The sequence below is a fragment of the Vitis vinifera genome, chromosome 4 (genome assembly GCF_030704535.1).
Source record: "Vitis vinifera cultivar Pinot Noir 40024 chromosome 4, ASM3070453v1".
Lineage (NCBI taxonomy): Eukaryota > Viridiplantae > Streptophyta > Magnoliopsida > Vitales > Vitaceae > Vitis > Vitis vinifera.
The window spans coordinates 4,762,275-4,786,574 of record NC_081808.1 but is presented as its reverse complement, the minus strand read 5'-3'; the positions used below and the strand labels follow the sequence as shown (position 1 = coordinate 4,786,574).

The 24,300-nt window shown below is 35.6% G+C and overlaps 2 protein-coding genes across 8 annotated transcripts; one reads left to right on the top strand and one right to left on the bottom strand.

The window, feature by feature from the left end:
• Positions 1-5,663: 5,663 nt before the first annotated feature.
• Positions 5,664-11,774, bottom strand: LOC100255899 (pentatricopeptide repeat-containing protein At4g21065-like). Of its 2 annotated transcripts, none has more exons than XM_010650353.3 (2): positions 6,493-11,774; positions 5,664-6,134 (listed from the first exon to the last, which is right to left on the bottom strand). In XM_010650353.3, exon 1 carries the CDS (start codon positions 11,772-11,774, stop codon positions 9,885-9,887), a length of 1,890 nt encoding a protein of 629 aa, XP_010648655.1. In that variant the 3' UTR covers positions 5,664-6,134; positions 6,493-9,884. The 2 variants fall into 2 exon arrangements, with proteins under 2 accessions (XP_010648655.1, XP_019075101.1); XM_019219556.2 differs by lacking the exon at positions 5,664-6,134 and having other exon boundaries at positions 6,308-7,007; positions 7,188-11,774.
• LOC100266182 (uncharacterized) lies at positions 10,698-24,174 on the top strand. Of its 6 annotated transcripts, none has more exons than XM_002282563.5 (14): positions 11,155-12,082; positions 13,152-13,288; positions 13,403-13,545; positions 14,234-14,379; positions 14,795-14,874; positions 15,761-16,018; positions 17,804-17,914; positions 18,217-18,339; positions 19,997-20,118; positions 20,197-20,266; positions 20,818-20,910; positions 21,670-21,797; positions 22,691-22,832; positions 23,865-24,174. In XM_002282563.5, the coding sequence occupies exons 1-14, from the start codon at positions 11,953-11,955 to the stop codon at positions 23,997-23,999; spliced, it is 1,818 nt and encodes a 605-aa protein (XP_002282599.1). In that variant the 5' UTR covers positions 11,155-11,952; the 3' UTR covers positions 24,000-24,174. The 6 variants fall into 6 exon arrangements, with proteins under 6 accessions (XP_059592224.1, XP_002282599.1, XP_010648657.1 ...); XM_019219557.2 differs by lacking the exon at positions 11,155-12,082 and adding an exon at positions 12,717-12,834; XM_010650355.3 differs by lacking the exon at positions 23,865-24,174 and having other exon boundaries at positions 11,812-12,082; positions 22,609-22,702.
• The last annotated feature ends 126 nt before the right edge of the window (positions 24,175-24,300 follow it).

Below are 24,300 nucleotides of genomic sequence, written 5' to 3'. Positions count from 1 at the left end.
GCAAGCTAGCTGTTGCTGTTTGCTTGCACTTGGTACCATTGAAAAAATATAAAAGGCTAAAAGCACTTTAATTTAAGCAAGAAAAATTGTTGTATATGGATTTTTCAATTGATAAACCATTGCTTAAATTAAAGCAAACTAACATGTTCCTCGAGTAACAAAATTAAATTGCTACAAGATGAGAACTATGGAACTTTGTCTGGATAATGTGATGGTAATATTTCTAAGCTTGATGAATGAAGCTAGTGATGAGAAGAGAAAATTTGGGGAAAAATGATACCTTTCTAGATGAAAAAGGACTGGGATGCTCTCTCCTCAAGTAGTACAGTATAATGGTATTCTTGTTTCTGTGGTTGATGGTACACATTTCAAATTATGAAGTATTTTTAGCTGCTGCGTTAGGTATCACCTTTAATTAATAGAGATCAGGGATTTGCTTGAAAGACTTGCTGGCAGGTTCTCCTAGCTTTTTATAAACTTGGTATTTAACATATATGAAAGAAAGTGAGCATATGATGATATGATTTTTTAATTTTGTTGATTCCCAACAGAGATCATTAAATTTCCAATTTTTGCTTCTGATCTGTTGCCCTCTGTATTAGCAATGTAACCAATCTTTCAGCTGTGTACTTTTGCATCTTATTGATGTAGCCACTAAGTTCCTATAAGATCCCTAAGGGTCTAGAGTCTTGCTACCCTGTGCTTACACCTATACTTATGTGTGTGTGTGTGTGATGCTCAATGTTGTCCTTTTGCACTTGTCTCTTGCCTAGTCTGAAAAGCAACAAATAAGAACTGGGAAAGACAAGACTTTGTAGGTTACACAATTGTTCTCAAACTTTCATTTGTTGGGAGATGACCCACGCCTTGATACTCTTCCTTTATAATTTGGATCTAAAGCATAATGCCTTTCTCATCCATTAGAACTTGAAGACATTAGGTTGAAACTGCAGATCATGAGAAATCCTTCTGGATGTTAATAAGAAAAAAATGAAAGAATCAAGACGCATAAGAAGTTTACATTGTTCTGTGCCCACATGCACTAGGGAAATGGCAGATAATTTCATCCTCTAAGGAAACCAAGTGAAAAATTGCCTGTTACTTTGTCCAAAAATGTATACTGCATTTGGGTGTTGGTGCATGTGAATTTAGTTCTAGCTTACAAAATTGAGTCTGACTTGCCAACTGCCTCTTTCTGTATGCAATGGGGCGGGCATAAAGTGCTAATATCATCAGGCAAACCTTTCAGCATAACCCATGTACTCTCCTGTTTGTTGTTGATTTTGGTTTGTCATGCTACCCTCTCTTGATATGCCATATCTGCCTAAACCCATACCAGCCTAGTTATGCCTTGGGTGCAACTCACAGTCAGCTTAATCTTGTTCTGTCTTAGATAATCGTGGTTCTTTTTGCAAGGTAAGGGCATGTCTATTTTATGCTGAAAATACATATAGGTCATCCGATTATTCAACAGTATATTAAGGTGACTATTCTGGCTCATACTTGCTTGTTTTGAAGTCTACATTCTTGTTTGAATTCACAGACTGCAAAGTTGATGCTCTATGGCATTTTGGATTTCTGTTTCTTATGTTCAGCTTTTTTAGCATGTGATTTCCTGCTCAAATGGAATTCCTATTTGCTTTCTGTTTCATTGAGAAATCTAGTCTGGCAGAGTTATCTTCCTGTCTTCTACAGATTTAGTTGATCTATATATGTACTCTTCTACTTTCCATATTTGTCAAAATGCGGTTCACATCCTTCAAATTAATGGCTAAATCTGTAATCTATATTGCTCAAGGTCAACTAAGCTTGTGTCATTTAAAATTTCTTGCATTGGTTTTTTCTGTATTGCTCTGCAATGAGTCAGACAGGTGAATATAGGCTATTCAGATCTGACTTTTTTTCAGCCAACTTAAGTATCACTTGTTATTGCACTACTTCTGACCTTGTTCATTGGTGAAAGTTAATTGGTGATTCAGATCTGTATTGATTTCTACCTCTAAGTTATTGATGAAAGTAAATAGCAATCAGATGTTTTGTGCAGACTGGAAAGTAGCAGGTCGTAATGTTTCATATTCTGACTTCCAAATTAAATGGGAAATCAAGAAAATGTTTACTGGGGGCAATTAAATGACTACTTATATCCTCCAGTTCATGAATGGAGATGAGCATTGCCTTTGTCACAGAATGCAGGTTAGCATCAGCTCAGCTTTTCTTCGATCTATTGAGGTAAGGTTAAATTGCTTATTGTTGTATGCTTGAGTTAACCTCACTATTGAAGCCTGTTGAATGAATTTAGTGAAAAATTGGAGTAGATAGTGTGAAGGATTTTATGCAGTTCTTGGCGTTGACCAACATGGCAGTATGGGTTTTGGGATTATGCATCTGGTTAAGTATAGGATTACCAAAAAATATTGGAAGTATACTACTTTTAGACAGATATTGTGAGAGGATAAATCTGAGTAGCCCCCTCGAGAAACCCTGCTCAGGGTCCATTCTTTCGGCTCACGAGGCTAGTTCTGACTTCAGAGGCTTGGACAAAGAGGCTCACTTTTGCCCTGCATTTTCTCCAACTGGACTTCATCTCCAAAATACCACATGCTACTTGTGTTAAGGTTTAATTAACAATTATTACATGCACTTCAGAATTTCCATCCAATTGCAATCAGAGACTTATTGAATCAAATACAAACGGTTCAAGAATTTTGTTGGTATATAGAGTAGAAAGCCAATATAATCAGCTTAACAAATAATCTCTTCTGGGTGTTGGAAATTTCATTTCAACTTACCCTTTGTCTTTCCTGCCAATTATCTTCTTTCTCAGTGTTGCTGCGTCTCTTCAATTAGTTTGATGCGTTTCCTTCTGAGCTTCTCATCTTCTTGGACTTTCAAAGCTCGAAAAATATCAAGTAACAAATAACAACTTCAGATATCAAGGCCTAGACTACATATATTTGATAGAGATCTTTCATGAATATTAGCTTCTTATCTAAACTTAGCAACCTTGAATGGGAATGAGAACAAGAATGGAATGGAAGATGAATTACAAATTACAATACAGTGTGGGAGAGTGGAATATTCTCGTTTCTACGAGTAAACCAATGGACCGGATGAATAAAGAAATGAATTCTTCATTCTCATTTACTATTCCAATGTTCTAAACATGACAAGTGATCACGTCGGCAAATTAAAGCCAAACAAAACAGTACCCTTTGCTCGTGTGGCTGGATTCCGTCGGAAAAAAGCATGGACAGCATCAACCAAATATATCATCCTAGGTTAATACTGATTTTCTCATATTTTAACTTGGAATGTGGAATAGGGAATAAAAATGAAAAATTAATTTTATTTCCACCCATTATGTATTTTTCGAATGGCTTTAAAAATAAAAGTAGGAAAAAAAATTATTCTTATAAAAATCAAATCCCATTTTTACTAAAATTTTGATCCCTTGTCCTCATAGATGATTTAATAGTAATTACATATTATATAGACAATTGGGAAACGAGCACGCAATGTACGAGGCTAATATCATATGTGGTTGATGTAGGATTAATCATGAATTCCCTGAGATCTCTCATTTTGTGTTAATTGGTTTTTCTACAATTGAATGGAAGACTGTTTGTAGGTGGAAGGCACTGTTTTTGCTTCTGTTTTTATATCATTCTTCTCTACCCTTCCTTTGGCTACAGAGAAAAGCTTAACGTTTTTTGGGACAAATTTTCTGATGGGTTATTGACCTAGAGTGGGTAGAGGTTATGATTGAATATTTTTTTACATGGGGTTGATATTTCCTTGACAAAGACTTAAAGTTTAGCACCTAGTGTTTGTCACAAAAAAAAAAAATAGTTGTACTATTTGTTGGTTCTCAACCCAATGTGATGATCCGTAGGCTATTCGGGTCACTAGTAAATCTTTTAACTATCACCTTTTTTGTTGATGGGTGTTTTGGTTATGCAAGGAAATGATCTCTCCTTATTTTGTTCTTTTTCCTCTTTTACAGCCTTCCCAAACCAAATCTTGATTGATCGGGTTAACCTTCTCTCGGGGAAATGACATGTCAGGAGTCAGACATTGGAGGTTTCATGATGCTTATAATTGGTTGGACAGATATGATTTAGATGACATATAATTGATTTTCCTGATAGTTCCTATTGATGTGACGGAACAAGGTTTTCCTTTGAGATTTGTTCCTCATACATGTCTTGTCATCATCCTCAGTATCTATGCTACATGATCCATGTTGGTGATTCGATGGCTTCTTCCTGATGCCATTTTTGAGTTCTTCTAGGATCAATTAGGACGAGTTCTCGGATCACTATAGATTTAAACGACGCCAGGAAGACTTCTCGATTGTGAGACAATATTTGACCAATACAACATTTGGATACTCCTTTCCGATAGAATCCGACACCCTCTAGGAGATAGTTGTTGAAGCGAAATTCACCACCCAATCTAAATGAGTGGGAAGACCCATGGGTTGGCCGTCCTCTATGGCCGATACCTCCACTATTTAAAGATAATTTTTCAAAACGTAATATCAATCAAGTGATGTTATGTATGCATTTTTGGATTTTATTGTTTGCACATGAATCTCCTTCGTTTATTCTCTTATATCTTGATGTCATTTATTTATATCTTTATGCAATTATTTAGATTTTATTATGCATATTCAATAATTGAGATGAAGTAGTTCTTGATTGGTTGTCTTTATATTTTTTCAAAAACATATGGGAGAAGTAAGATTCCTTGGTTCTATTTTCCCCCTATTGACAAAGTTATTATAATTATTTAATTATCATATTAAAATTATTATCTTTTTTTAAGAGTAAGAATAAATTAATCTTTTTTTTCTATTTCCATTTATCATAAACCTAACTCAATTTTTATTATTGATATTTTTCAAGTACAAGAACCCTAAACGTTCTTTTCTCTTTCTATTTGTGATTGTTTTGAATCTCAAAAGTCAAATTAGCATAAGGATTTGAGCAACATTGTATAATCATTTCAAGGACTCAAGCTGTCTGGCAACCATTGGTAGCACATGCAAAAGCTGTGCCAGGTACAGAGACAAGATCTATTAATACTTTTTAGTGTGAAGAAAGGTGTCCGCCAATCTTGTATGTAAATTATGGAGTAAAGAAAAGTTATACGTCACTTCAATGAGTGACATTTGAATAGTCAAGAACATCACTGTAACATCCATGGAAAAAGGCACATTGAGGACTGGGACTATGACCCACATTTTCTCTGCTCTTGCATAATCTGAGGGGAAAACATATTGAAGATTGGGAGTATGAACTTTATTCTTTATTGCTACCTCATAGGAACTGTGATTACTTTCTATGCTTTACCCTTGCTGCCTTTTAATATAGCTAATGTTCATCTCAATGAGTCATAAGCCATAAATAATAATCAAATTTCAGAAGCTGGTCAGGTTCCAACATTCAAGCATTTGAAGACTTAAAATTCAATGCACACATACTGTATTGTAAGATCCAGTTTAAGATTCTGAGCAGCAGTTCATCCTTGCCTCTCCCCACTTCCTGTCACCTCCTTCATGATTGAAGCAAAGAAGCTACTAACAAAGAATTCCTAGTGAAAGAGTTGTGAGAAAGAGGCTGGTGGTTGGGTGATAATAGAGTTGCTAGGCAAAAATGATAACAAACAATTGAGATGACATAGTTTTTTCACACGCATCCTGAAAATGATCACATGAACCATGGAGAACAGAACTGAACAATGTTTAGTGTTTACTTCCATAGGGCTTCCAGAAATCAGATTCTTACCTGGTTTCCCTTTCCATTTTCTCCAAAGCTGTATTAAGAAATGGTCATAAATTACCAGAGTGACCAGTATGGCCTCAACAAAAAAGACTGTAAGTGAGCCAACTGGAACTTGGAAATCCCCTATGGATCTCTTCATGATGGATGCTTCCTTTTCTCTACTGAAAATGTTTCTGCATTTGTGCATATGTGGTCCATAACATGATTGTTGTTGGCCCAATTGGTAGAAGTCTGATCATCATTTTCACCTCCACCTTTGTTACTGGGCACAATTTCCATGGGTTTGGAGCTGTGAAACCATTTATGTTATAGCTGCCTTCTACGAGAATAGCAGCCTTGTCCAAGAAACTACACCAGAAAGCATAACAAGCTAGTTATAGAATAAGGGAAAATAAATCAAATTCAAAATTGTTTCATGTTCTTATGTATTTTTGTTTATTTCCCCTCCTCTTTTTTTTCCACATAATTTTGGTGTCAAAAACCACATGTTCACTAAGGAGTGAGGATGCTGAGATGGATAGTGATTAGAAAAGAATTGTTACATTGAAAATGAATGCTTTTGTAAGAAGGCAAAGATAACTAAGGTTTCAATATGAGGATGAACGCTCATTGCAGAAATAAGGAATCAAAAAGGATAAAGGAGCTGAGAAGATAAGAGGAAGAGCAATATGAAAGTAATAAAATGCTGTGCTACATTTCTGCTCACTTGAATTCATCTGTCTGGTCAATTCTTGAAACTCCTGGAAAATCCTCATACAATACACCACCATTAGAAGGTATCTTCAGTCTTCATCTTCCTTGTGGTAGCCACAATAATTTGGAGGATGTGGACTATGGGGCTTCCTGGGCTTTTCTTGTATCTGTATCTTTAATTCCTGATAAAAATATCAAAATAGCAGCAAACATCGGAACAAAGCAGATCCCATAACTCCAGCTTCGACCCACTTCAACTTGAATGCAGACAAGTTCAATAACTGCCATCAAAGTTCCAAAGCTAATGAAGAAGAACCTATTGAAGAAGTAGATTATTTGACTGATCAATTCCAAAACCTGATACACTTGATTTTAGACCACCTGTTCTAAGTGTAGTTGGATATAAAGATACATAAGGAATTTCCACCCGGAATTTGCTAGCTTGTTTGCATTGTTGGTTGCAGTAGCATGGCAAGAAGCTGGGCGTAACTGTGGCACTTTGGTTGATACTGCTAACATGCTGGTACCCTGATTCACCATTATTACGTCATTTTCGCATTTCACCATATTAGAAATCCAGTAGAAGTAAAGAAGAAAAAGCAAAAGTTATTTAGAGGGTTGTATTTTTTCATTTTCCCTTTTTTTCTTCTTTTTATTTGATGGGGGTGGGTAAAACATAGCAAGAAGAAGAAAAGAAGATTAACTTACAAGAACTTGCACTATAGACAAAGTTACTATGGTCTTGTATCTGCCTAAGGAGTCTGTAAGGAAGCCACCAAGCAAAAACAGAAGAAAAGAAGACTCATGAAATCAGTTATAGTATTGGCAGAAGTAGCATTTGGCAGATGCATTGTCCTAGCCAAGTATGTTACAAGATTCACTGCTATTCCCATTGTGGAGAGCGTCTCACATATTTCGATCCCCAGAAGAATTTTGATGGTTTAGTCAATTGAAATTTATATAAGGTTTCTCTTACATTGACAATTGTACAAAAGTTAAGTTTTCACTGGTCAAACAAATATGTTTTTGTACATATGATCATTTGCTGGTGGAAACACTGAAATTGTGTAATGTAAAATAACCTCATGTGTTTATGTGTGTGTGTGTGAGAGAGAGAGAGAGAAAGAGAGCTTATATGTTATCCAGGTCCTTAGTGACCCTGGATAGCAGTTTGTACCTACAACTATCTCATGGAAAACAAACGTTATTAACAAGAGTAACAGGAAGAATTGGATTTGAAGTGCAATCTCCATTAAGGTAAAAAGTCATGACTGAAAAGAATACTAAAACCAATATTTCATAACCTCTGGTGTTGAATTGATAGAATACTCAAGACAATACCTGATTAAAATGAGTCATCTCGGGAATTCTTTTGCATACTTGATATGAAATGGAGCATAGATTACTATCAAAATAAGTGTTACGATTCATGAAAATGGAGCATAGATTATGAAGCAACAAAAGAGTCAAAATTGTGTACCTAAAATAAGGGCAGCAGATACCCAACCACTAGTTTAGGATTTGTCAGCAGGGAATCCATTGGAATCTATGATGTCAGTGATAGACCAAATCATCTTTCTATCCTTATAGCAAAAATAAAGTCAATATTTGTTTGTCGATAATGAGTAAAAGCTTTCATGGTAAAGCTTTCAAAAACGTCTTCAACTGAAAAAAAAAATAAAATTGAAAACTAGGAAGGAAAGGAAACAAACCATAGCATCAAAATTAATAGGAAAAGAGCATGAGAAACACTAGAAATTAAGGTATGGAACTAAGGATCTTCCCTTTGCTATACTTGCACTGGCAAAGTTAAACGTCTTAGGACGTTCTCTTATATGCAGGTCCTGGCATTGACCTCCACCACAATTTGTGACAAATTAGATTGTTTTGGCATCATTTGAGATGTTTCTTGTGTTGCAAAATTAAAGGTTTTAGTCATTTAGAAGGATTTTTATTTATCTAGTTTTCATCTTTTACGTTTCCCTATTCATCCCACTCCATGTTGTGTAGCAAAACACAAGGCAGTTAAATGTCATGGAGAGTCATTGGAATGGAAGGTAAGAAAAAAAAAAAATAGGAATATTGAACATGCATTATCACTGGAATATATACTTTTGGATATAGCAGTGGCCCTTCTGTTTTTCCTTGTATGAACATTATCAAAACCAATATTCAGAAACCACACACCTGTGCCCTGGGCCCCTATCCCCAGAAAGAAGGGAGAAGAAAAAATATCAAAACTGATACTGTTACAGTTCTAGAACATGCTGGGTGCTTGCCAGAAGAAATCAGTTTCCACATGCAAAAATTAATGATTGATCAAAGAAGTATCTAATCATTGTGGAATAATGCCTATGAAACACCCATATGACATGCTGAAATACGATTTATAGAGCAAATTATTTTGACCAAGGGAATTGAAAATTTGATATGTAGAGATGATTGACAAATCTAGCTCCTCCAAGGAAAGAGAAGGACATGACCTGAGGATTTGGAAATGGACTTCATATAAAAGTAAGTAGTATATTCAGGGTGAGTGTGTACCTGTAGGATGATCATGCTCTCTCATGCAAGGTTATGTTGGAGCCTGCAACCATGCTTATGTTTGAGTGTGCATCATATTGATGCATGAATGGCCTATACTTAGTAATATATAGCTTAACTCACAATTGGTCTGTGTGAATTAGATATGATTCCTGGGTTTTTCATTCACTTGCAGGTTTAAATTTCATTGATTGGTCACTAACTCCTATTGCCAAATCAGTTCATATTGATCAACTCAGCTGTAAAGGCCAACTCCATTTCTCCAATGCAAATTCAAGCAGAATACACTACTCTTGAAACTTTGATGATTAAAGTCATTTGCATCAAAGGCTTCAATTCATAAATGAATTTTTGGATCGTAAAAAAATTTGGATGAATTGCTTTGTAACATGTACATAGATTGTTAATAGTAAGCTTTGATCCTGTTCCTGGACAAACCTGGTGCAGCCATGAAAACATCTTTCAGGATATTCCAGTACCTGATCACAGTATGCCTCAACCAGACCTCTGAAAATAAGGTAAGTGACGGTAGAAGCATTACAGTGATTATTGAATATAAATACAGGAGAACCCCATCCAACCTTGAATTGCATATTCTGTAAGATTCTTCCAAAATGTGACCCATTTGCTGGAAATCCTTATGTATTAGCTTGCATCAAACTTCACTGCAACAGAATTGTCCCATTGCTTGATCACACCATCTTGTCCATAATTTTGACACCACCATACTACCTGCTGAATAATCATCAGGGATATCTGGCACACAATCCCTTGCTCTGTAATAGCCTCTAGATCCTATCTGATCAATACAACATGGGTTCATAGAGAATGTTGCTCAAGCGCAAAACTGATGTTCATTTATCACCAGAAATCTCCACATGAACATTGCCCATCTCTGAAATGGTGAAACCGGCTCCTGTCTCTCATCACAATTTCTCGATTATAAATCTTGGAGATGAACTTAGAAGCAGAGTGACAATCACCACAAACCCGCAAATTCTTTGTAATCCGAATAGGAGATCCTGGTGGTGTGTTCAGAAGTGCAAAAGCAATAGCCAGCTTTTCGCTATGTCTACTTAAAGCATCTTCTTTATCTTCTTCATCAATATCAAGAAACACCTCTGTTGTAGTAGGAGCATATCCAGCCCTCTTCATTTCCCTCCCCATCTCATTCACCATCTTAATAATTTCATTATATTGATTATGTGATCTATCTCCTACAATAAATTCATGAATTTCATTGTCTAGTTCAATCATGGTGCTTCCTGGGACCTTTTGGATCCCTTTCTTCCCCATAGCAACTCTAATCTTGGATTTCTTCTCCCAATCTAACATTTTTCCATAGATATTGGAAAGTAACACATAGTTTGACTCATGCATGGGTTCATTTCTGATTAACTGTTTACTGATGCTTTCCCCAAGCTTGAGCTCACCATGGACGCGGCAAGCACTAATCAGAGTTCGCCAGATTATTGGGTTTGGCTCAATGGGCATTCTTTCAACAAACTCTAGTGCCTCAGTGACAAGTCCAGCCCTGCTTAACAAATCCACCATGCATCCATAGTGCTCTATCTTAGGTACAATGCCAAATTGCCTAGTCATTTCACTAAAGTATTGCCTGCCCCTTTCAACTAAACCTGAGTGACTACAAGCTGAGAGCAACCCAATAAATGCAATATCTTCTGGGACCATCCCAGATGCTTTCATCTCCTCAAATAAAGAAACGGCCTCCAATCCTCGACCATGCATAGCCAGGCCAACGATGACAGAAGTCCAAGAAACAATTGTTCTCTTGCTCATGTTTCTAAATAACCCCAATGCTTTATCAACATCCCCACACTTTGCAAACATGTCTACGAGGGCATTAGAGAGCTCTACAGTTTTTAAAACCCTTTCCTTCTCGATATAAGACTCAATCCATTTTCCAAGCTCAAGGGCACCTAAATCAGTACAAGCAGACAGAACGGAAACCATGGTAACATCATCTGGGCAAACACCTGCAATCTGCATCTTCCTAAACAGCCCAACAGCACCAGCAGACTGGCCCAAACGTGCGTACCCGCCAATCATTGCAGTCCACGTAACCGGGTCCAACTTTGGCATTTCATCGAACAACTTCCTAGCAAACTCCATCCCTCCGGAACAGCAGCAATACATGTGAACCATAGTGTTCTGCACAAAAATATCATCATCAAACCCAAATTTTACCAATGAACCATGAACCGCCTTACCCAAATTCAAGTCCCTAAGACCTGCGCAGGCCTTTAGAACGAAGGGAAACGCATATTTATTGGGCGAAATCCCATATCCAAGCATGAGGTTATAATAAAATATAGCATTGTGCTTGGATTGACTACTTTCAGCGTAAGCTCTAATGATAGTACTGAAAAGGAAGGCGTCATAGACACGGGCATCTTCCACTGAGAAAACAAGCGACATCGCGTAGGGGATGGCATCGAGATTGGACGAAGCAGAAGTGAACTTGGTGAGGACTAAAGGGTTATTCTGGAAACCCAATTTGATAATGTGGGTATGGAGTTGAGCGAGTTTGGGAAGAGTGTTACAGGCTTGGAGGATATCCAAGCAGGGTTGTTCAACAGCTCTATGGTTCATGTTGGATTGATGGTGAAGGGTCGTCGTTTTGAGCTTTGACGTGTTTATGCTATGTAAAAGCCTTGGTTTGAGGTATGAGAATCGCATTTTTGAAAAGGCACAACGGCTTTCCTCTTGGCCTGAAGGAGGCATTTGCATTGTCTACAGAACGACGTCGTTTTGAATGAATAGCTGCGTCGTTTCAAACATGATAGACGTGGACAACCTGGGGTTCACTCTTCACCGCCTACATTTTCGAGCTCTTTACTCCACTCTGACAATTTGGTTTCTCTGAATTCTTCTGAATTCTGATTAGGGAGAGACACGGGCTCAGAAAATGAGAAGGGTCTCTTCGAAAATCTCTTCTTTTATATCCCAACGGTTTCTTCAGCCGAAACCTAAATTTCAAATCAATGTGTTTCGCTTTTACTGTGATCATCCCCATCTTTCTTCGCCAAAGCGTCCAGGTTCTCCTTCCCCCTCTCTGTTACCTTATTTGGGTCATGTTGGTTCAAACAGTTAGTTAGTTTTTTTTTTTTTTTTTCCTTGATTGTTGATTGATGGTGTCAATTTGATGGTTTTGTCAGAAGCTCAGCATCTATATTGTGTTGTGTGAGAAGAGTGTTCTGTTATGGGATTAATAATTTTCTTACATTTGGTCGCTGAGAAAATAAGAAGAAAAGGAGCTGGAGTTTTGGATATTCTGTAAAGCATCCACTCAATTTAGTTTAACAAATGTTTTGATCTATTAGGGTTTTCATTTTCTGGGAAACATGAGGATCTGTCTGGTTGCAGAGTAGTTTGTAGGAAAAGAAATAAAAAGTATGATTCTTATAAAAGGTTGGGCCTCAAATGAGCTGCAAAGTTTATTTGCTTTCCTTTTTGTTTTATAGTAATCAAATGGAACATGGTACTTGAACCAGCCAGAAATTTGAGAGGGCAAAACCAAAGCATATTCAATTTGAGGACCTTAGCAAGAATTTCAAGTGGAAAAGCCTTCTCATATTAGTCAGTATGTGGATCTAAGCCCCAAGCTCAAATAGATTATCAAGTAGGGGTTAGGCATTCCACACCAAATTCAGTTGTTCAGTTCTGTTTGGTTGCTAATACTGATTTACTTAGCCAACTTTATATTGGCAACCAAGAAAGCTCCTGTCTGAAGAACGGAGAATGATTCTACCCAGGGAAGTTCCTATAGGAGCAATTCTTCTTTTTCTGGGTCCGATTTCATAACTTTTATTGATTTTTTATTATCTTATAAAACCTCTTGAAAAATTATTTATAAAGTTTTTTTTTATAAATAGCTGAGTATATGATTAAATCTGCATTGAGTGGTGGACAACCTAACTGATTGAGCTTCGGGCTTGGATCCTTGTTGATTATATGGTTTTGTTTGATTCTGCTTAAGCTTTGCATCTTTTATGTTCTTAATGCTTCTTTCTTGATTTTCCTTCAGAGTATAATGTAAAATTTAGAATGTTTCTCTAAATTGTATATCATTCATATTTGCAAAAAATATGAATGTTTCTCTTTCAGGACCTCTCACACGCTATAGGAATCTAGTTGAGCAAGGGAAGCTCCAACATGATCCTGACCAGGAAAGAGTTGCTCTGGAATTGGACAATTTACTTGGGAGGTTAGAGCAATATGAGAAAGAGATGGAGGAATATCATGTACAATTTAGATTCCAATGATGCACACTGTCTCTGCTAATTTTTTTGCAAAATTTAGATCTTCTCATATAATGATTTTCTTTGATTCTGAATCCTTTTTCCTACTTGTTGAAGGTAACCCTAGCAAAGTGGGAGAATCAAAGGGAGAATGAGCGACGCAGGCTTTTGATGAAGGAAGCTGAGCTCAAACAACAGGGAGACATAGGGACAACTGTAAGCAAGTACCGGAATAGACTTGTTGAGAGATGGATGTTTCGGTGAGGCACACTACACTTCCAAAATTCCTATCTGAAAATGTTTAAATTTATCATAGTGATTTCTATTTGACATAATAACTACTGTGTTTGTCTCAAATATTTAAGTACTGGTACTCTCAGCTATGAGTTGTCTAATGTTTGGTTGTTTTAATTTGCAGGCAATACTTCTATGTTAATTCAATTTCGATTTACATTTTAACCTCACATCACAGTGCAGTTATTTAGATTATTATTTGCATTTCCATGGATAGGTTTTCAGAGTTAATCAATGAGACTCTCACGGGTTCTTTTCAGAGCTCTTACAACCTGAGAGGCAGGGGATCCTCTTTCACCCTACTCATTTGTTCTTGCTGTGGAAGCTCTAAATTGCTGTATCTTTAGGGTGCTTTAGGGAGGTTTTATGACAGGCTTTAAAATCAGGGAGTAGGGAAGCGAGAGTCTGGAGATTTCACATTTACTTATAAAAGATTCTCTCCCTTTCTGTAAGGTAGATTGTGAATAAATATCATATTAAGAAAGAAAGAAAAGAAGGAAGGAAGGAAGATTCTCTAGATTCATATCGGTAAACTATGTCCAAAACTAGCCGATGGAAATCCATACAGACATCTTGTGATTTTATATCATGTTATGCTTTCTTCTTTGGTCACCCTTCTCAGCTTCTGTATTAATGAAATTTCGTTGGACTCAGGAAAAAACCTGACAATGTCGAACCAGGAGTGGGAAAATGGGTTTCATACCTTAATCGAGAAAAGAAGTTGGATACAGTAATTGGTCGGCGCCCAACTCCTCCTCCAGCTCCAAAAGGTTTATATTTGTATGGTAGTGTAGGAAGTGGTATGTTTCTAACTCTTTCCCATATCTACCTGTAAATACAATATGTGAAATAAAAATTATTTTATATTATTCTATTTCCTTGTTAAATATGATCAAGTGGAATAATTTGTCATCCATACAGCAAAAATTGGAACATTGATTCCCATTTAACAGCCTGTACTGTTTAATTTTTTTACTCTATGCCACCCTCTTGGAGAAGAATAAATTGCCGAGGAGATAGCTTCTCTCCTTCCATTGGATTTTTAATCATCATTATAATCATTCATCACCAACACTATCACCAGTAAGATAGTCACTGTTGCCATCATCATCATCTACTAATCTTTATTACTTGCTTAATTTCACTTTTTTAACTTATTTATCATTTTTTTCATATGAAGAAACTAAACTGAAGCCATGACTCTGCAAACTGTAGGAAAGACAATGCTTATGGATATGTTTTATAGTGCTACTGAAGGAATTGTTAAACATCGAAGAAGGTTTCACTTTCATGAGGTGAAAATTAGTTTACGCTTTGATTGATATCCTTGAAATTATTTTTATGGTCACACTCATAAAAATGAACTTCTATGTTGGTTTGTGTTATTAAGGAAATGCATCAGGCTATCTTGATTCTTGAAGGTCCAGGTCCAACTAAGTACCTAACACTAGTTGGTCAGCCTTTTTTTTTTTTTTTTGGAAGTGATTAATGTTTTTGAGGTAATTTGAGTCGGTTCCTTGCCAATTCAGTTTAAGGGCCTAAATCCAAACAGTTTTGTCTCAGAGGAGTTGGTTTCTTTGGGTATGGAACAAAGTGGTCATTGGTTTTTTGTGGAAAGTAATGGATTGTCAAAATTGGATTTTTCAAGATTGACCTTAAAGAATAGATATATAAACGTACATATTTATGTACTAACATTCATAAGTATAATATGCCTGTTTTGTTCTATTATATTAAGAGCCTCTCCTTATGGATGCTCAACATGAATCACTAAAACATCCATATTTCTTGTGCATGTGAAGGTAGACAGTAATTTAGAGAATTCAAACTTTGCTCAATCATCCAACATCCCCACTGGATAAATTCCGATGCTCTTTAGACCCATTTGTACATAGTTCAGAAAAAATAGGTAGGCGAGAGTGAGAAAGAGAGAGGTGGTAATGAAAGGTGGGGACAATCGGTTATGTTCATGCGCATGCCTCTAAGGTTTTGTGCATGTATGAGCACTCATGCCAATGTCTTTAGTGTTGAGTGTGTGTTTGGGTTTGCACATCAATGGGAACAATATGTACTTTTTCCCAAAATGATTTAGAAAAAAAATGTTCATCTGCTAGTTTTTACTTCGTTCTGTCAAATTTCATGCATTGTATCAAGATGGTGTTTTTCCATCTTAATTTGCAGGCTATGCTTGAAATAAATGAACATATGCATAAAGTATGGAAGAATCAAGTGGAGGAAAAGTCTTTGCAGTCGAATATTTCTAGCTGGATTATGAATCTTCCTTTTGATACAAAAGTTAAAGAATGGTTAGCTGCGGAAGAAAGATATAAGCATGAGGTACAGATGAAAAACATTCTTCCTGCTGTAGCAGATAAGTTTCTTGTAGACCGAGAGATGGATCAAAGAGGGGCTAGCATTCTTTGCTTTGATGAGATTCAGGTAAGATGAAAAACATGCAGAAGTGTTTGTTCTAAATTTACAATCTGGCATCAGAATTTCAGAATCTGTGCACCAACACACGTTCATTGTTACCTTGTCCTTTTCAGGAGCCTATCTTTTTTTAATTCACCTTTTCATTTATAATGCATGGTTTAATGATACATACAAGGTGTTCAACTTGTTAAAGAGGTTGCATTTATTTGTTTAATGCTCTTTCAAGAACCAATTTATCTTGCCTAGCAACTTTTTTGTGGTGGACTTACAGGAGAATAGAATGTCTAGCATTTTATTTGATGTGTTTGTATGATGAACAAACATTATCTTGTTATAATGCTTCCTTGCCTTTGATTTGTTAAATGGCTTCAATGTCTAATTTTGATCTTTGCATAGATTTTGAAGTGATGGAATATATTTGTGTTCTACTATTATGAAATCTATTGCTCCTGTATTCATAATGTTCCTTGAGTACAGACTAGCAGAGGCGACATTCTATGCCTTTTTTGAAGAGTAGGTGGAAAGTATCATCTTTGAAGGTGAAGAAGGATTTGACTGTTTTTCCAAGAGTACAAAGAGCACGTCTCTAATTTCTATTTAGTAAATATAGAAGTTACACATGAACTGTTGATGTGGTATTACTCATACCATATTATTGTCAGTGGTGAAGCTGTCCTATAAAAGAAGAGGAAGGCACTCTTGATAAGATTTTGCAGATGGCTGAGAATTCTATGGTATTCTTGAAAAAATGATGATACTATTTCATGGTTGAGTTTTTAAACCACCTACTGAATGTAAAGATTAACATATAATTATCCTCTACTGGATAACGAGTTTCCCCAGATGTTTTATAAAAGAAGACACCCCAAGGAAGTAATATCTTATCTTGTTTGTTGATCAAAATTGAAAGGGGAGTAAAGGTTTTAACAAGCCTGGTCGTCTGATAATCGTTCATCTAGAGCAATCAACTCTTCTCTTGCAGTCCGGTGATATAAAAAGCCACAATATGTCATGGTCTGATTTTGGATCACATAGAATTTCTTGACTGTAGTAGCAGTGATAGAATTAATGTTTGTTGTCAAGTAGTTTTTCAGTGCACGTAATTTTTCATTTAGGAGTTACACCGAGTACTCAGCTATTTCTCTCCAGGTTTTAGACATGGAACACAAATGCCCCTTTTAAACTTAAGATTGTAGCTCCATATCATCTGCGTAAGCTCTCTGAAGGCCGCCTTCACATTATTGTCTAAATTACTGCTAGACCAAAATAGAATGCAAAGGAAATAAATGCTGACTCAAAAATGCATTCTTCTTCAGTCTCCTTCAGACTTCACAAACAAAGAAAGTTGGCCTTTAGACTTGCTTAAGCAACTTTGCCCTAAAGGCAACGAGGGGGCCACAGCTTTACTTGGGGTTTCTTTCTCAGTAGATGGAACTAGAGATGATAGATGAAGGAAAAAGTCCTCATCCTTTTATTGTCTCTGGGGGTACATAAGTTCTGCTGTCCTTTCTCTCTAGCCCTCCCTGTATGAGATCACTTTCAGAAGTTGGATGCTAAACTAGTTAAGATACCCTTTTTGTGGTTGAGTTAATAAAATATCATCTATATATATATATATATATATATATCATTATTTTCTGCCCTATTGTCTGAAGTTATATTATTAACTGCACCTTCACTTGATGTGGAACACTCAAATTTACGCTGCAAGTTCATTTTTTATGAAGTATAAGTTTCTTATTAACTTTGCAGCTCATTTCTTGAATTAAAAACTATTGCTTTCTATTGCAGACTGTTGATGTATTTGCTGTTGTGGCCTTATCTGGAATTATAAGCAGATTGTTGAGTACTGGAACTGTTCTTGTGGCCACCAGTAATCGAGCACCAAATGATTTAAACCAGGTGTGTTTTCAAATGGACTCACTGCCAACTCCTTTTTTCTAACACGTGATGTCAGTTTATTTTATCAGTTTAACTTTTATATATTGTTGGGCAAGAATTCTTCAAGGCATTTTTGGCTCAGTATTTGTCTGCTAAAACACGTTGACAATAATTTATGGACCTTGATCATGCTGTAGATATTTCTTGGTTTTCTATTCTATGTTTACTTACAAATGATAAGAATCACCCACTTTTAGGGTTTCAGAGTTGAAATGCTTTTCAATATTTACATTTCCTTTTCCTCACAAATCTTGCTCTTGCAGGATGGCATGCAGAAGGAGATCTTCCTAAAGCTTGTTGCCAAATTGGAGCGGCACTGTGAGAATGTTTTGATTGGAAATGAGATTGATTATCGCCGCCTTATTGCACAGAGATCTATAAACAAAGTGAGAGAGCCTAAGCAAATTCTACTGTTGATTCTAATCTTATCTCAGATTCATGACTTGATGAAGTTTTTTCATGATTTAATTCTAAACAATGAATAGAACATCAGTGATTGATGATACTATCAAGGTTATGGATATATCTATCTTGAGTAGAAAGAATTTTACCTAGAGTGGAGATTAGTTGTAAAATATGAAATTGTGTGATATAACTTTAAACAGTGCCAAAGGAGACCACATTTGAAGAATTAGGCAACATCTGTAAATAAATACATGACTAATATGTATTTTATGCTTGCTAGTAGGTATGTTTGAGAAAATTCAAGGATAGAATGACATTTATGTAGTCATTTATTCTAACATCTGAATGCAAGACCAATAGAATATATATAGGCACAAGGAATGTATACCATACTACCACAACTGTTCTGTCTATAACATTTAGTATCAACAATTTCTTGAAATAAACTACATAAACTCGCTTGTTTTGTTAGAATACTATATTTTGTTAAACTTAGTTTGTTGACAAACAGTTTATGTTCTCATATTAAAAATAATTGTTCAAATTTAACAATGATTTATGATTATTAAGCATAAAAACATATTTAATATTTTTCTATTTATTAAAATCCTCTCAAGATATAAACTTTTAGTAATAAATTATATATCACAGCTTCATTACCACTCTCTTATTTTTAAACCTGGTTGATAAAAAATGATCTATTCAGAAATTTGGACTCTTTTTTCTTTTCTTTTTTTTTTAATGGGAGAGTTTAAAATCCTTTACTACACTAGGCCAATTACTTATTTATGTAGTTTATTACAATGTCTACTATTTATTTCAACTTGGTTGATACAATTATCTGCACCAATTATGAAAGGAGAACTATCTTCTGATTAGTTTTGCGGGTAAAAAAGAAAAAGGAGATGATTGGGTTCATGTAGGGTTTTAGGCTGGTGTTCTTTTGGGTGTATTTTGGTGCTCTGTTGTACAGTTTGCTCTTTTGGCCTCCTCATTCTTTTTAGCTTGAAGGATAACCCATCCTTCCTTGAACCTAATTTTTTTAATGATACAATTTCTCGTCTCACTTTCATATAAATAAAACGGTAACAACAACAAAGCCTTTACTTTTTACTATTTGGGGTGTCCAAATTTCATCCTCTTTAGGGTGCATTTAAATTCAAAGGATGAAAAATAAAGAGAAAAAGGCAGATCTGAGAAAGCAGGGAGATCATAAGGCAAAAAAAAAAAAAAAAAGAGTCAGATCAAGTTGAGAGATGATGGAGATATTAGATAGGGAGAGAGAAAGAAGGTAAGTAGTGGTTATTGGTGGAGCTGAGGTTTAATATAGTCATGGAGCTGTGGTTATTGTACTGGAGTTGTAGGTTTTCATTCCATGTGGGAATACTATCTTATCATTTCTTGTCTTGTCACTTTCTGGTGCTTCTTCGAACTTTTCATGGTGCATTCATTTTTATCCAATTCATTCTTGTATTTTTTTTTTTCTCATCTATGTCTATGTCCTTATTCAGATACATTCATTTAGGAACAACTTATTTGATCATCTAGTTTGGAAGTAACACTAAAAATACACCTTTAGTCTCTGTGTTTGACCAAGTCTTTCTTTCTGCTGGTTAAAATCTAATTGCATAAATGCAGGCCCATTACTTCTGGCCTTTAGATGGTATTGCTTTTAAGAAATTTGAGGAAATGTGGCATGAGGTCATAAACCAATCAGGAGGAAAGGTTATATCTAGTACTATTCTGGTGATGTTTGGCAGGTATTTTTCAAACTGAATCTTGTGAATTTAATAAATGCACCCTATCATGCTGAAAGACATTCTTGTAATTTAAACTAGAACATTGGAGGTTCCTGAGAGCTGTAATGGAGTGGCACGGTTCAAATTCGATTATTTATGTGGTCGGCCGGTATTATTCTTGACTTTGTATGAATTCATAATCTTGTTTAGAAATTAAACTTTTGCTGTTTCTAGATATGTATTCATGCTTTTGCATTTAGTTTTTAAAGCCAATAGCAAGCTAATCTTATGAAATTGTACTTATCCCCTTCCAAGAGATTTTGTTAGATGATGTCTTATTTAACCTATTTATCTAGCATGCTGTAGGAAAAGTTTACAATCTTGAACTGCAAGTCACTAGAACAAATTTGCACATTGGAAGTTTTGAAGAAGGAAAACGTAACTATACTCAAGTACCTGGCTGCTAGAAAGATAAATGACCAGCCTGCGAACTGCCCTCATTTAGAATGAAAATGGACTGTTATTCAATGACCCTCTTCCTTGAGGCTTACTAAACTAGTCTTAATTTTCAAGAACTCATTCAGTCATGTTCTTGTCCTTGAAGAAGAACCATGAGATTGCTACACATGCAAACTATTTGTTGACTTATGTTCTTAGTAGATCTCATTAATCATACTTTTTTTCTTTCTCCAAATGTTTACTTCATGTGATTGTCTTCAGGTGGGTGCAGCAGACTATATTGCAGTAGCTAAAAACTATCACACTGTTTTTATATCTGACATTCCTGTGATGAGTATGCGTATTCGTGACAAGGTAAGCTACTCTTGTGCTAAGATTTCCACCAAAATGTGCCAATGTTATAACTAAATTGGAATGATTATCACAGAAATCTAGGTGTTGGAAATGTTATATGATCCACCTGAGGTTCATTGAGCTTCAACCTACCAAAACTTTCCCTATCTGAGCTGGAAAAAGTTATTTTTGGACTAAATTGAGTAGCACTGAGGCAAATATGGTGTTGGGGCCTACTCCACAAACTATATTTCACCACTTTGAAATATCAGTTGACCAAAGCTAATTAATTATATTGCTGTCTTCTTTTTTACCTCATCTGGATCATATATAGATTTGGATGCATGCATTTTCTATAAGACTCATTGAGCTTCAACCTACCAAAACTTTCCCTATCTGAGCTGGAAAAAGTTATTTTTGAACTAGATTGAGCCCAGTTAATCCTAGCACTGATGCAAATATGGTGTTGAGGCATACACCACGAACTATTTTTTGCCACTTTGAAATATCAGTAGACCAGAGCTAATTAATTATATTTCTCTCTTCTTTGCACCTCATCTGGATCATATATAGATTTGGATGCATATATTTTCTATTCGATATTTTTCATATGAATAACATATGTTGCTATATCATTGGGTTGGAAACTTTGGATCAATCTCCATTATCAATCAATAAAGTGAATTCATTATTATTATATTCATTATTATTATTATTATTATTATTTTTTGTGTACATCCTTGTCATAGTTCCAAACATCAACATGGTTTCACTTGTCAGGCAAGGAGGTTTATCACCCTTATTGATGAGCTATACAATCATCATTGCTGCCTGTTCTGTTCTGCAGCTTCTTCTATTGATGATCTGTTCCAAGGAACTGAAGAGGGAACCCTTTTTGATTTGGAGAGGCAAGTAGTCATTATCCTCAGCTTGTGCTCGACACCTCCTGATTGTCTTCTTGTATTTTCTTCAGTTTTTTTATTTTTAATCACATCTTCCAGCCTCTTAGTTCTTTTGCACAATCAAGTTCTATTACATTTTTGTGTGATTAGAAGACATATCTTGGTTATGCATATTCATTTCCATTTTATTTCCCAGAAAAAGTTTCAGGTTATAGTTCTGTTTTGTTTGCCAATGAAATATTACATAGGGAAAGATTTTGAAGAAAGGTGGGGATTAGGCTTGACATCCCCCACGGGAGAAGGTGACCATTGGATAGCATCCTCCTTTAGTATGGAGGTTTTCCTCAAAGTTGATATAATTGATTGGGATGCATTCCATGATTTATAGAAGGATGGTCCCACTTTTGGCGAAATATCTAGTGCCTTTATGGCTTGATGGTACCACAGAGAAAATATCTTGCGTCTTTATGGTACCACAGCATTATGCTAATGTGGTACCACAGAACATTCACATTGTGCCACTTACTATATAGGTGTTGAATATCATTCACATGTACTAATATTTTAAAATTTTCTTTTTCTTAGATTCTTGAATCCAAGGAGGATACTCTTAGTAACTTAATCAACTAATTTATTTTGATGGTATCTAACATCTAGTTTGAAGGAGGGCTGAGTGCTTCATGTGTTTCATCTTGTGTTCTCTATAGCAACTTCCTCAATTGTTACCTCAAAAAGGGCCCCATAAATAGCTTAGTAATTTGAATAATTACTTTCTTTCTCCATTGCAAAAATTGAAAAATTATTTTGATCATATCAGCTCTGTCATGGTGGTAATCTGAGAGGAAAGAATGTGTTTGCCAATTGCCACTATTAACAGCAGGTGGACTTTCCTTTTCCAGTTTCCAATTTGAAACAGAGACAGAAGGTGGGAAACTTCGCCGAAATGTTTTAGCAGAAGGTAATGTAGGTTCAGGAGGTGCACCAGCTGGCATAATATCACTGCTTTCGGGTCAAGAAGAGATGTTTGCCTTTCGCCGTGCAGTAAGTGATTCTCTCTCTCCCCCCTCCATTACAAGGGAAAAAAAAACCTTTCCACACACTTTCAATGCAATCACCCAACTTGTATTTTAGATGGGTCCCACCTCAATGTGCACCATCTGAATGGTACTGGGTGCTTGTGCAAGCAGTCATGTGCATACAAGAGATAAGATTCCTTATTTTCAAGATGGTTGCGGCCTGGTCAGGGTTCATAAATACTTAATACATTAAGTTTCTTGTTTCATGGTCGCTGATTTCTTTAACTGTAATTGTTTTCTTTTAAATTTCATTCTCTTGATTTTGTGCGTATACTATTTAGTTCCTTTACATTTTCTCTCTCTTTCCAAAAAATCTGATGCTTTAAGAATGGACAACTTAAATGAATAGGAGGCCTAGTAAACACAAAATATTTTACTTTCTTAATGTTAGAAATCTGAATCTGCATTTTGGGCCAAAAGGGATAGCAACTTAATTGACTTTACTGGATTCAGAATATTTTCCAACTTGGTAAATGGATAAAAGGATTTGGTTACTTGTGAGGTTTTTGCAAGCAGAAAAAAAATTTGGGTTCACATGATATCTTAAAATTAGAATACTAGGATTATTATTCTAATGAACGAAATATTATAAAATCTAAATATAGAATCTTAACCTGAAATACATAATCTTTGGACAGTATCATTTGCCCAAATTCTAATTTTCGTATCAGTCTTTAGATGCAATTAGGCAATGCTAATTAAAGGTTTTAAGTTTGGCATAACTAGCTCCTTTTTTATTGAGAAATAGAAGGTAAAATTGAAATAGGAAGTCTGATCTATGTCTGAAAAAGAGAACTCTGAACTTTTACAGTTATCACCCTTACTACTTAAGGGCTTTTCTATTTCCTTCTTTCAATCTGATCGGTATGATATTATCTTACTGTTCATAGTAATTATTCATTGATTTTCTTTTAGATTTCTTCATCCTGGTTCTAAAGGTTGAGAAATACACGATTCATTGCAAGAACAATGTTTAAAAAACAAGCTACTTATGCAGGTCTCGCGCTTGATCGAAATGCAGACACCTTTATACCTGGAAGGAGTTTGTGATCTTCATCCTTATTTCCAGATACAACCCCAGGAGCTCAGGGATGATAATGCAAGAACCTTACAATCTCAAACAACCTGCTGAGAAGTAAACTTATTGTACTGATACCATACCTCAAGTATTGATAATGCTCATTCTTCTTCTCTCCTACAGGTTTAGCTGTTCTATTCATGTGCCTTTTCTTTTATTACTTGAATAAATACTGAACATGTTTCATATGAGGTTGAATTAATATAATAAAAAGCAATTCTTTTTTCCAGTTTTATCTCTGATACAATCAGCATAATGATGCTGTCTGTTCTCTGAATTCACTAAATCTGGGACATCTACCTGATTTTGTCTATATGTAAAGTGTTGCAACTTTTGAACTACTCAAATTTAATAT